At 36.3% G+C, this 13513-nt stretch overlaps 2 protein-coding genes and 1 long non-coding RNA gene across 3 annotated transcripts; all 3 read right to left on the bottom strand.

Annotated features, from left to right (window-relative positions):
- Window positions 1–881: 881 nt before the first annotated feature.
- Window positions 882–8079, bottom strand: LOC123310441. The gene is made up of 4 exons (XM_044893908.1): window positions 7815–8079; window positions 7219–7381; window positions 3812–5834; window positions 882–1276 (listed from the first exon to the last, which is right to left on the bottom strand). Exons 1-4 carry the CDS (start codon window positions 7996–7998, stop codon window positions 983–985), a joined length of 2664 nt encoding a protein of 887 aa, XP_044749843.1. The 5' UTR covers window positions 7999–8079; the 3' UTR covers window positions 882–982.
- LOC123310099 lies at window positions 1606–2544 on the bottom strand. Its single transcript, XR_006537327.1, has 2 exons — window positions 1825–2544; window positions 1606–1754 (listed from the first exon to the last, which is right to left on the bottom strand). It is a non-coding gene; the product is annotated as an uncharacterized LOC123310099 (long non-coding RNA).
- A 2803-nt stretch (window positions 8080–10882) lies between the features above and the next one.
- On the bottom strand, window positions 10883–13328 carry LOC123308904 (probable tyrosyl-DNA phosphodiesterase). The gene is made up of 9 exons (XM_044891691.1): window positions 13152–13328; window positions 12996–13094; window positions 12552–12938; window positions 12395–12497; window positions 12211–12336; window positions 12055–12150; window positions 11829–11996; window positions 11336–11731; window positions 10883–11283 (listed from the first exon to the last, which is right to left on the bottom strand). Exons 1-9 carry the CDS (start codon window positions 13174–13176, stop codon window positions 10953–10955), a joined length of 1731 nt encoding a protein of 576 aa, XP_044747626.1. The 5' UTR covers window positions 13177–13328; the 3' UTR covers window positions 10883–10952.
- Between the last annotated feature and the right edge of the window lie 185 nt (window positions 13329–13513).

Genomic DNA, 13513 nt, shown 5'->3' with positions numbered 1-13513 from the left:
AGTGTGTTCAAGTCTAAGTGAGTAGAAGAGTGCCCCACTTTTTTTAAGCCGAGAAAAAATTTCTCAAACACCATGTAATGTTGTTTTACCATCCACTCAAACACATATCCTCTTGCAGTGGTTTTGTTTACGCTACTGCTGGCTTTAGGTCAACAGAAGAGGTTTCTGAAAACCTTGAACTCACCTGTCCTTACTTCAATGCCCACCCTGCAATGTCTGCAGTGGATGATCCAAATATTTTCTATGCAAAACACGTTGAAACATTAATATTTCGACTTGAAATTATCTCAAGGTCATTAAAATGATAACCATAATTCAAATTGCCTTTGATAATTCCTCCCAAGTCGAATGTATTCCAGGGAATATCAAACTTTTAATTGATTCATATCTCAACAGAATAAGATCCATGAATATAAATTGCAGCATTTGTGCATCGACCGAAAAAGAAGAAAATCCATATTTTTTCCGCATTTCACCTCTTTAATATTTCGAATTTGTTGTTAGTTAGTCCTGAAGCTGAGTGTTTGTAGCACCTAAAGGATCAAAAAGCTGTGAGCATTTTTTAGGAATAAACTTGGAAGTAAATACCTACTGTAACCTATTATCGAGAATTGGAATATTATTTTTTTTAAATTCCTCTCTTTGTCAAGTTTTTGCTGAAATTGCATGGCTCTTAGAATGTCATGTAACAACATTTTATCATTCTGAATAGTTTTAGCATGAATAGTCATCAGGTAAAAAAAGATTCAAAATTTTTGTGGGGGCTATTCCCTATCCTGATTTCTTCTTAAAATTTAGTGGGCTTTGGCTACTTGCTCATTTTCGAACCAGTTTCATTCTGGCAAAGTGGAAAATACCATTTCTAAAGTCAAACACATATGTCATATCCAAAATCTGTATAATAATAATTTCGCACCTATACATATATTAAATATTAAACCTAAAAACACGCATCCCTAAACAATGATTATTATTTTAAAACTCAGTCTTTCTTCTTCAATCTCTGGCTAGATTTCTCGATGGATTGGAGCCAATCCTGCAGTTCTGGTGGTGGAACTGGTCGGTAGGAAACATCTTTTCCGGTAAGCTTGGCCATTACTTTCGGTACATCGAGTCCAATACTTCCTTGCCTGCTCAATACTATAGCCCTGATGAACCCATCGAAAGTGATGAAACGTTGTTCGATGAACAGAGCTTTTTCATCCCATGAGATGATCTGGAAATTTCCTCGATTGAAATGGTGACAGTGGCACAATATTTTAAACATCGAAGCATTAATTTATCCATAAGAATAAGTGAGATTTTTGGGTTTTCATGAATATATACAGTGTAAACTTCTGCTACAGATAACAACTGAAAGCTCTTAACATTATTGCTCAAATATTTTGATAAAGGCACGGTGAATAATTAACTACAATGTTTTTTCAGACAACTTGTTGTTGTTGTTGTTGTTGGTCAATTTTTTTTATTACTTTCAGTATATAATTTGTACAAAGACATAGGCAGACCAAATTACAGAAGTGATGAGATATGTGTTGCCTGACTGTGTATTGTTTTATTTTATATCCTCGAATGAACATTCATATGGAGTTATTTTTTGTCGTCTTTTCATGAGATATGCGTTTCATTCGTTTCCCAGAGTTAATAAAGAGAGTTTATGTGGATACTTTTTGAATAGTTAATTGGATGAGCCCTGCAGAATCTTTTGGCTATATTTATTGTTTAACATTAAAGAAAACCATTGGTTCGGTCACCTTACAGGTGAGTACTCTGAGTACTTAACATATCTTTTCTTGTATTTTAGCAACTGATATCTGTATAAACCTTACAGCTGTTCAAAGAATAAAAGTCTCAAACTCTACCCTAATTTATTGGAGAATTCCCCCGTCTCAGCACATCTTGGCGCCCAACACTGGGGCAATAATGGAGGGTAGAAAAGACTATAATCTACGTAGCACGAAAAAAGACGTGGAGGGAACCGTCGAAGGTGCACAAGGCTTGTCTCCAACTCCAATCCTACTTCAATCAACGGAACTACCGAACAATGAGGAGCAAGCTGCTAATAGATGTTCGGAAAATCGTGCCAACAACCACGGAGCAATATCCAAACGTATCGCGGAATGTCATCAAACTACCACACCAACAACGGAAAGGTATCGTTCAACAAGAAGAACTCTCAATGTAGAACATCCGGAAAAAAGGTACGATGCAGATCCTACAAATTTTTCTTTTGATGAAAATGCCCATTCTGATGATTTTCGTTTTAAACCTCGTCAAAAGAAAGTCAACATTTTTCAAAATGAAATTGTTTATAACACTAAATCTTTAAATGAATTGATTACAAAAGTTGTAAGTGAAACCATAAATTTAACTTTACAAAATGTAAAAGGTGATCTAGCCAAAAATATTGATGCCAATGATAATCAACATTCTTCATCTGGAATTGATAATGTTAGTTTAAAGAAAAAAATTCATTATAATTTGGATTATAATTTCTTTGAAAATGAAAATAGTAAACAGGATGCATTAACTAACAAAAATCGCGGGCTAAAAAACATCAACTCTCGAGTAGACATAGATCATTCAGACATTGGTAATAGACTAGGTGATCGGTCTAGTGGTGTTCAGGCAGCTAACATTCAGAGTGTACCTGAAAATAATAATGAAAATTATTTAAGTCCTAATTCATACATACCTTCTAGACATAGTGATGCTAATGCCTTTGTTAATAATTTTTCGAACTTAAGGTTGAATGAACGGTTGATAAGCTTGGGTGATCTGGTAGGTTTACTTCCTAATTTTGATGGCGAAGGCTATGTACAGGCACCAAATTTTTTACAAATTCTAGAAAATGGTATTGATTTGAACACAGTTCCTTTTAGTAATGTGAAAATTGTGTTAGGTAAATCGTTTAGAGGATCAGCAAAGCTTTGGTGGGAAGCATATTCAAACTATTTCAATTCTTATGTTCAATTCAAGAATGAATTTTTGGGCCATTTTTGGGATCGAAAAAAGCAATTAAAGGTAAAAGAAAAATTAGAAAATAGTGAATACATTTCAGGATCGTTTACTGATCATTTCAATTATTGGGTGGGTGCCGCTAAATTTTTGCAACCACCATATAGTCCTGCGGAGCTAATTGATCTAATAGCTCCTCATTTTCCCCCGAATGTTGCCAGTTCACTATTAGGCTGTAACAGTTTTTCGGATGCGGTTTCTAGATTAAGACAAGCTGACAGATACTATAAAAATGAATCAAACAATGTGCGAAATTCTTCTAAGACTGCTCATTCTGAGGACAAAAAAGATTCGTCTGAGGGTGCTCGTTCTAGCAGGTTCACTTCAAACATCTCGAACAAATATTCAGGAAAAAACTATAACGTTAAAACAGTATCAGCCTTGGATACGGAAATCGAGGATCAGGGAAACGGGGATACCCCCCACCATTAAAAGTGGGGGAAAAATCATTTTCGATCAGTAACAACCCATTACCGGACTTATTGCTTGAGGAATGTGACTTTGATCATTCACTAAGTGTTAAGTCGTCTCACAGTAAATAAAATTCCGGTGTATCTCAAACTTGTCTTTTTTATAGTCACTTCACATTGACATTAAATTACAACTATTGTCATCAAGGGACCTACTATTATTTTTCAAACAAATTTCTAAGGGTGTGATAAATATATAAATTCAACAAAACATAACATTTCTCCCCGCCGTGGCAGAAGTATCATCTTTGTCCACTATCTTCGATATCCAATCTACATAACTTGGCAACAGGTCGTTTATAAGAACCATTCGCTGTTTTCACTTGAACGACTTTAATTTTTCCATCGGGGCCCGGAAAAATCTTTTCAATTAATCCGAGTTTCCAGGATTTTCTAGGAGCGGTATCATCTATAACTATAACTACATCATGTAGCTTCATAGGTCTGCCATCGTTCCTCCACTTCGTTCTTTTGGTCAAAGTCGGTAGATATTCCCTCGTCCATCTTTTCCAGAACGAGTTTCTTAACTCTTGAGCTCGTCTCCATTGTCCCCTTAAATTTCCATTTTCAGATTCGAAAGCTGTCGAATAATTTGTAGCATCCAAAAGAAAATGGTTTGGTGTTAAGGCCTCCAAGTCATCAGGATCAACAGATACTTTCGTGATTGGTCTAGAGTTATCAATTTTTTCGCATTCTGCAAATAAGGTAAGGAGTAGCTCGTCCTTCAATATCTGATTATTGAGAATAACATGAAATGTAGTCTTCACTGAACGCACTAGTCTCTCCCATGCACCGCCCATATGGGGAGAAGCAGGTGGAATGAATTTCCATTCAATATTTCTCACTAACATTTCTCGTTTCAAATTCTCCTTATCCATTTCTTTTACAGCTTTCTTCAGTTCCTCAGAGGATCCTCTAAAATTAGTTCCATTATCGGAATAAATTTGCAGAGGTTGTCCTCTTCTTGCTATCATTCGTCTCACTGCCATTAGCGTTGACTCCGTTGATAAAGAGTGTGCTACTTCAAGATGTACAGCTCTTATCGATAAACAGGTGAAAATAACTCCCCATCTTTTCTCGCGTCGACGTCCAACTGTTACATACAGGGGTCCGAAATAATCAATTCCTGTGTATGTGAATGCATGAGCTGGTGGAGTCAATCTGAATGTCGGAAGTTGGCCCATTTGTGGAATTGCAGGTTTAGCTTTTAAAATTCGGCATTTTTTACATTCTGCAAATGTGGTCTTCACGGCTGATCTACCATCAATAATCCAAAATTTTTGTCTAGCAGTATTCAATACAGTTTCGATACCTTGATGAGCACATTGTTCATGGTAATGATGCAGTAGTAATTTAGTCAACCTATGTTTAGATGGCAATATTATGGGTCTTCTGGTTGTCATTTCCATTTGTGTGGCCAAGTCAGTCCGTCCACTCACTACCAAAACTCCATTTTTATCCATGACCGGTGAAAGTTGTTTTAGTCTACTCTGATTCTTCAAGCACATGCATTTCTTTAAGAAAGAGATTTCTTCTGGAAAAGTTTCCAGTTGACATTGCTTGATTAATCTGATTTCAGCTTCTTCAAGGTCTGAAGTGGTAATTTCTGCTATAATTTGACCATTTTTGGAACGAAGTTTTGAAATCAACAATTTAGCGACTACCAGCACCCAGGCCGTGGCTCTAATCAACCTCATCCATTTGGAAAAACGGTTTATATCCGGTAAACAGGAATCATTTTCTAGAATAGTGGCCAAAAATTCTATCGGTTGAATATCTTCTTCATCTTCAGAATTTTTCAAAATTCCCCCAGAGTCGGTTTTCTTGATCGGCCATGTCATTTCATCGTGGAGTTGTAGAAATTCTGGTCCATTATGCCAACGATTGAAATCCAAATTATTTCCATCATCAAAATAGGTTCTTGTGGCATTGTCGGCAGCATTTGACTTGGATGGAACCCAATGCCAATCAAAACTGTCTGTTGACTCTTGAATTTCACCTACGCGATGAGATTCAAATTGCCCCAGTTTACTCCCATCGTTTTTGATCCAGTGAAGTACTGTTGTTGAATCAGTCCATAGGTACGTTTTGTCAATTTTGATTTCTAACGTTTTGATCAGCATTTTCTTGATTCTTGCTCCCATTAAAGCGGCTTGAAGTTCGAGTCTCGGAATTGAAATCGGTTTGTTCGGTGCCACCCTAGCTCTAGCAAAAATTAAAGATACATCGATTGATGTCTGGGCGATCATTCGTAGGTAAGCTACAGAAGCGTACGCCCTTTTGCTCGCATCACAGAATATATGTAACTCTACTCTTTCAGCCTTAGAAATACTCGTTGAATAGCACCTAGGTATAGAAATATTTGTAATTTTTTGAAGATCCAAAAGCCATAATTTCCATGTCTTATATTGTTCATGTTCGACTGAATCATCCCAACCAATTCCGGATTTCCATATATCTTGAATGAGGATTCTTCCTCGTACTGTCAAATTAGCAATAACTCCTAATGGGTCGAAATCCACTTGCAACAAAAACCAATCTCGGTTGGATTTTACACGGTGATGTGGACAATCATCATGGCAATAAGGGAATTTTTCATTCCTTTCATATTTGTCATTGTGAAACTGTTGCTGACGACGAGCTCCATAAGATGGTGAAACACTCTTTTAGTACTGAAGCCTTTGGAGTTCAAGTAGCTATAAAATCCAACAAAAAAGACAGCAGGGCGCTTGATATAATGCAAAAAACTGCAAAACGAATCGGTGACCGATTTGAAATAGGACTGCTCTGGAGGGAGAACGATATTCACTTGCCTGAAAGTAAAAATGTAGCCGTTCGAAGACTTATGTGTGTGGAAAAACAAATGCACAAAGATGAAAATTTCAAGAGAAGATACTGTGAGAAAATTGAAAGTTACTTAAGAAAAGGATATGCCAGGAAGCTGTCAGCTGAAGAAGCATCTGAAGAAGGTCCTCGTTGCTGGTACTTACCTCATTTTGGAGTAATAAATCCGAATAAACCAGCCAAGCTACGACTTGTTTTCGATGCTGCTTCAAAGTCGTGTGGAACTTCCCTAAATGAAAATTTACTTGCTGGACCAGACCTCTTACAACCATTGGTGGAAGTATTGATAAAGTTTAGACAACGAAAGATCGCCTTCTGCAGTGATGTTCGTGAGATGTTCCATCAAGTCAAGATCATTACTTCGGATCAATGCTCCCAAAGATTTCTCTGGAGAGAAGGAAATACCGAAAAACCACACGATGTTTACGAAATGCAGGTCATGACATTTGGTGCTACCTGTTCTCCGACTTGCGCACAATTCGTTAAGAATTTGAATGCCCGACAACTAACACAAAGACAAGATATTTTGGACGCTATTGAGATGAAACACTATGTCGATGATTATTTAGACTGCACCGACACTGTAGACGAAGCCTTAGAAAAGATTTTTGAAGTGAAACGTATTCAAAATTTGGGTGGATTTGAATTAGTTGACTGGACATCAAACTCTAAAGATGTTATGGATGCTCTTTCTACACAAGAAGATTTTATATGTAAAGATCTTGATTTGGACTCTGATAGGTCGATACAACGAATTTTAGGACTTTCTTGGGATTCAAAACTAGATAGCTTCTGTTTTAAACTGAAATCCAACATTTTTGAGGTCGAAACCAGAAATGGCACAACGAAAAGACAAATTCTGAAAATAGTGATGTCCATTTTCGACCCATTAGGACTTATTGCTAATTTGTGAGCTTTGGCGTTTTTGATCTCTTCATACAGTCCCGTCCTGTCGTAGAAATGGAACCTTGCAAAATCTAACTCCCTGACATATCTTGCGTTGTTCATATGTTTGAAGAAAATATCTACGTCTGTTGTTGTTGCTAATCCTGAAAATAAAATTAATTTTAAGTTTTTTTTTTCTCAAATCGACCTCTCAAAATTTGATCATATTGATATTACTTGAAGATGGAGAAGAATAATGATCAAAAAGAGTTATGAATTCCAAACAGAATACAGAACAAACTGTTTGAACCAGTTTTAAAATAATTATCATTTTTGCGCAATATCATTTTTTTTTTCGAATTACATACACATAGTTACAGATACAAGTTTTCTCCTTCTTTCAACTCAGAGTCACTCAGTTTGAAATGCCTTGAATTATATTTATTGATATAATTATTTAATGAGCTTTCCAAGAGAGAAAAATTATAATTACAATAATTAGAAATTCCATTTGAAATCCAAACTTGAATTGGAGAAAATTCGCTGAGAATTTTGATCGAAATTGAATGCTCATAAGAACAAGATGTCTTCACTTACCATATATTTCGGTAGTTTCTTCTACTTTCTTCTTTTTTTGGAAAAGCCGGCCCCATGCTATTGTAACTGCCAGACGTATAAAATAATTCACATCGAAAAATATGTACAGAAGGGCAACTGTAGTCGATATTATCGACCAATAAGAACACATTGCACTGACAGAGACTTCAATAGAAGCACACATTTTGATAGTCCCGTTTCTGCTGTGATAACGCAGCAGAAATGATGATACTAAACCTATTTCCTATAGCGATAGAACGAGCGCAGGTGAGTGTAAAGTTCAACGCTTGGTCAAGTACTATACGGTTTTGAGTAGGGGAAATACTTGCAACTGATGATGGTATCTGAGGTACAAACAAATAGAAGCAAGGATGTAAAATGGGCTACTGTTTTGACGACTACAGATACCTATTTCCATGGAAATTACGATGAATTCACATTCTGGTACCCAGATTAGGTACTGAAAGTTTCAAGACTTGTGCGAGCTTTCAACCTTTGCGGTTGAATCGGAACTATCTTGTGGAACTTACATGAAAATTACGAGAGCTAAGAATTTCCATATTTTGTATTATTCTGGTGACAAATATATCCTTCTTCAACTTGGCCCTCGATGACAATGGAAAAATTCTGTAACTTTTTTGAGACACTAAATTTATCTGTAAGTTTTTTGTTTGTGGGAACATGCTAGCAAGGATATTTTCAGTTATTGGAACACTGCTTGGATTCGTTTGAGACATTGGAGTTTTTTACAATGTAAACACCTCTCTATTCATCATTCAAAATTGATGGCAAACAAGTAGTTAGTCGACGAACCTACACGTGATCGAAATTAAGATTGCAGTCGCTCATCGATGATTCCATAATTAATGTATGAAAAACTTCCAGCATTAAAAGTTCATCCAAAAATATTTCGAATTTTCACGATTATACACTCTAGGGTTTCACCAAAAGTATGGAATAACAATACCTATACTATTTTATAATCAATAATTCATTTCATACCTCCGGAAATTTTTTCAGGTCGCTTAGAGTTCGTTTGGGGAAGGAAATACCTACATACATAATTCAATAGGCGTTTTTCAAAATCGGCGAGTTAAAATTTACAAACTTATATCAGTAAAGATTAATTATATGATTATTTGAAGCATTGAAGCTTGTATTCTTTCTTTATTGAAAGCATTTCTAAGTTCTGGGAAAGATCCATGAAAAAGTTATTTGATCGGCCTCTTAGACGTTTGTGATGGTAGTGCAAGATATAGAAATTCATTTTTTCATGAAAAAATTGCATTTTTCCAATGACCTTTTCCTCTCATTTCCACTCAAAAACTCGTCAAGGGAGAGCTGAAGAGCCAATCTATTTGGAAATACCTAATTGGGAAGTCAGTAGGCATCAGTAATAAAGTTACAAAAACAGTTTTTAAATTCAATTTATTATGGTAAACTCCCGGGTCTTATAAGATCTTCCCTCCATTTCTCTTCAAGATATTGTTTGATTCAAATCACCAAGATGTATTCCTCAGGAACAGTTATCAGATTTGATGTAGTATATGTAGAATAATATCACAGCTACCACCGCTAACACAAATAATCCAATGTAGGTCCATCCGTACTGTTCGATTAAAGTATCGATAGCTTCTATTCCTGTTACAGCATGCTCATTAACCGCAGGTTTTCCCATTTTGTATGATTCACTTCAAATTTTTCCTCCTATCTGTTAAACCTGATGAAAACCACTGGAATTTTGAGATTGAAAAGTGAAAATTGAATGACAATGTCAGCGTGACATTATTCAATTCTGATTTGATTCGAGCTTCCTTATCAGAAATCGTCCACTATCAAAACTTCGAAGAGTTTGTACCTGTAGATCAGGTAAAGTAACGCGGCGGCAATGAGGCAACATAATGGGATGCAAAACGGCAGTGGACAGTTCAAATTTCGGAATTCTTTTAGGAACATGTCGATATCATGGTTGTTCTTAGGTTGCACAGAAGATTTCGTCAAGATTCAGAAACTTGGGACATTTTCGTAAGCTGTCACTTATCAAAGGAGAACTTTCTCTGAATTTGGAAAAATTTAATTCACATAGTTCATGAGGAAATTTATTGTTTTGGACGGTTAGTCAATTCTTCACTTTATACATTCTCTAAATCGTATTCGAGATATTTTATCGTAATATACATGACTATGAATGCTAGAAGCATGCAGAATATGCTAACCAACCATCCTGAATCGTAAAATTCGGCAGACATTTTCTTAGGGCAACAGCTGCATCGCTCATTATTTTACTTATTCCTCGATTAAATCTAAGCTGGAGCTGCATCTGGCAACGTCATTATCTTTACTCTTCGAAAAATGTTGTGGAGCAAACTAAGCGATACGTTTAGACCACTGAACTCGATAAAGAATTATTCATTGAGTTTTAGACACAAAATATCAAACTTCAAAATTCCACAGCCTACTTTTTTGGAACGCACGGTCCTTTATCATGACTTCTCTCATTCAACTAGTCCACTTGGCTATTTATTGCTAACCTATCGATGAACTTTTACATCGATTACATTACATGTTTGCAATTTTTTCCTTACAAACCTAATGTGTCACCTACTCTTACATCTATCTCATGTTTGCAATTTTTTCTAACCTAACCTAACCACCCACCTTTACATCGATAACATGTTTGCAATTCTGGTTTTTTCAAAATCTTGGTAAATATCGGAATTATACTAACTCTAGGTTCGAAAACCTACAAGAAGGGACCCAAAATTCCGATACTTTCAAAAAAACTAAACTTGAAAACGTCTGGATCGATTTTCTGACCAAAATTTAGGCTTCCTCAGCGCTATAACAGCAAAATTAAACATCGATATATTACGAATTGCGAATTGTAACGTGGTGCAAAATTTTTTCTGAAAACTTCAACAAATCTTAAAAAAAGGATACCCACAAATATCAATAGGCTTGTTACCATCGTGGAGCAGCATAATTGTGCCAAAATTGAGCGCGACAGCTTCAAAACTAAATATTTCAATTATTAAGCCCAGTGGTGAAGATCGAATGAAACAAAACAGTATAGAAAAGTAGAATATATTGTATAAAACAAACAAAATCGAACAATAACATGAGAAAAACACTCGAACTCTAATTACACCAAGGATAATCATCAGACTTATAAGGCGTCAAGGGTAAATCATACATAAAAGGAAACACGTTGGAATTCTTGCTGCTCAAAGTCTGCGATATTTCAAAATACTCTTCTTCGAATAATTCCGGTAAAAAAAGTACACCAACTTCATAAGATCTTATGTAAACTCCTTGGTCCTTCTGTATATTTCCACCCCAAGCGGATTTCGACAGATTGGCGCTAGTTAGAAGATAGTAGGCGAGTTTGGTGAGACAGGGCGATACTCTGGTATATGATTTTATATGAGGCATAGCTCTGCTTCTTTGTAGGCGGTCCGCTTTCCACTGGCTGAAAGAAGGCATTAATAAAATGGTTCGAGTTTCACTTTGGTAACACTTACTGTAAATAATCCTGAAACCACCTCTGCTTCTCGTTGACATTTTTAGCGTAGGGCAAGCAACCGCCACTTTCTGGGCCAAAATGACCGGTCATCACGTTGTCAACGGTCGGGAAGACAAAGCTCAAAGTCGCGTTCGGATTGGTAGTCAAAGAGGCCGCCTTATGAGCTGCCAGCGATCGCAAGAATGTAGACCTCAGCCAGTCCCCTGCAGTCTTGCCCAAACTTCCAATGCTTGACGATTGGGCTATCACACCCCAGGACGATGGTCCTTCGCTTTCCGGCGTGGTTTTCGCCGGTAAATTACAGTGCTTTTTCAGCAATCTGGCAACGGTGTGGACGTGCGAACCTTTGTCGTCAGGATAATGCTTGCCAGGTGTGGATGTCACTAGGAAAACCCTAGAAAAATGTTGACTGAAATCATTCTAACCTAACCTTTTGACAGAAATCATCCTAACCTAACCTTTTGACAGAAATCAACCTAACCTAAACTAACCTTATTTGACTGAAATCTGTCTTCTCCACTCTCTCAATCCAAGGTTTCAAACAAGGAACTCCATAGGTTTTCAGATAGCAGAGAAGGTCTGATTTGAATCTTGTTGGGGATTCGCCATTATTCACAGAGTTTTCAGTCATTGGGGGACATCGAGGACTCAGCCATAACCTTAAATGGAAGGGGAGGGAATCAATGCAAGGAATTCTGCAAAGTGGAGTGAACATACCCCTGATTGTAATGATTCCAGTCCTCGTAGTACAAATTTGCTGTAGAGATAACTACCCTCAGGCTGTCATCATCATAAACATATATTCCAACTTTCCTGAAAAAAAATTGACATTCACTAATCAACCCCTTTCCAGGGTGAAAACAGCCAACTCACGAATGATGTATTCCAAATGGGTCCTTCATTTTCATTTGGTGATAAGTAACTTGCTTGAGGTATTTGTCCATAAACTCCTCCATTTGAGGAAATTCATAGCCATAAAGTATGGTCATTGGCAAAGAACTAAAATGATTGAATTAATATCCAGATCCAAACTTCCCACCCCTAGTTTACAGTATACCTAACATTTCTGGCTTTATACTGTTCCATCAGCCACATTACATCAATCATAAAATTGATTTGTAAAGTACATTTCAATTTTCCAAGACTAGGACAGAGAATATCTGAAATTAACTCAATTAAAAAAAAAAAAAATTGAAATTTCCATAATGCTTTACCTGTGAAAGTTATGGAATTTTTGTGTTTCAAGGTAGGGGGAGATTTTGGAATAGTGGTGAAAAATATGTAGTATGGAGCATTTCTATCCCACCTTTTGAGCATGCTGTCGTCACTTGAAAAGGAGGTAGAACTTGTTGCCCCTTTCAGCGACTGATAAATTGTTGTTTTTTCTTTTTTCTCTGGAAATTTACTTGATCTTGCTACATTTGAGGAGTTAGTATCCTTGAATTTTTTCGTAGATCTTTCTGCACTAGTTTGGGGTTGGTTTGAGTCTGGAGGTTTAATTTTAAGGATATCCTTCAGAACTTTAAGTTGTTCCAAGTAAACATTTTTTGGTTGGGGCAGATTATGAGGAATGTCCTCTCCTTTTTTCAAATAATCAAGTACTGAAAATGCAGGAGTGTTCAGAAGCAATCATACTGTTACACTAGAAAAATTATTACAATGTGGATGTTGATATTCCTTGAAATGATGAATATTTCTCCTGTAACATTTCTCACCATGTGGACAGTTTTGTTTGGTTGATTCATCGACAGCATCAGCTGAAAAGTGCATTTATAAGAATAATAAAATGAATTTCCCAGGAGAAGCATTCAAACCTTTTCTTTTCAAATAAGATTCCATATTATTCTAGTGATTAGATATAATTAAGTATAAGCTGTAGTATGAAAAGTGGATTTTTATATGCGAAGAAAACTGAATTTCGAACACTTTCATTCAGAAAAACCATACACCATTTCATTGAAAAGGACAAAAATTTATGAAGGATTTGACAACAGCTGATCGATTTTAGGTTAGGAACCTAGTGTCACTTTGATAGGCGTTTTTTAACGGTGACATCGCGCTCAAAGCAATTTTTAGTGAACGATTTTTTCGAAATGACACATTTAGAAATAATGAAGATATTATTTATTTCAAATCTGTTTACGGAGCGAATATGAGTATAGGTATATTAAAAAGG

Source organism: Coccinella septempunctata, chromosome 3 (genome assembly GCF_907165205.1).
Source record: "Coccinella septempunctata chromosome 3, icCocSept1.1, whole genome shotgun sequence".
In the NCBI taxonomy this organism is placed as follows: domain Eukaryota; kingdom Metazoa; phylum Arthropoda; class Insecta; order Coleoptera; family Coccinellidae; genus Coccinella; species Coccinella septempunctata.
Note: the sequence above shows the minus strand (reverse complement) of the source record. Positions and strands in the feature narration are given on the sequence as shown.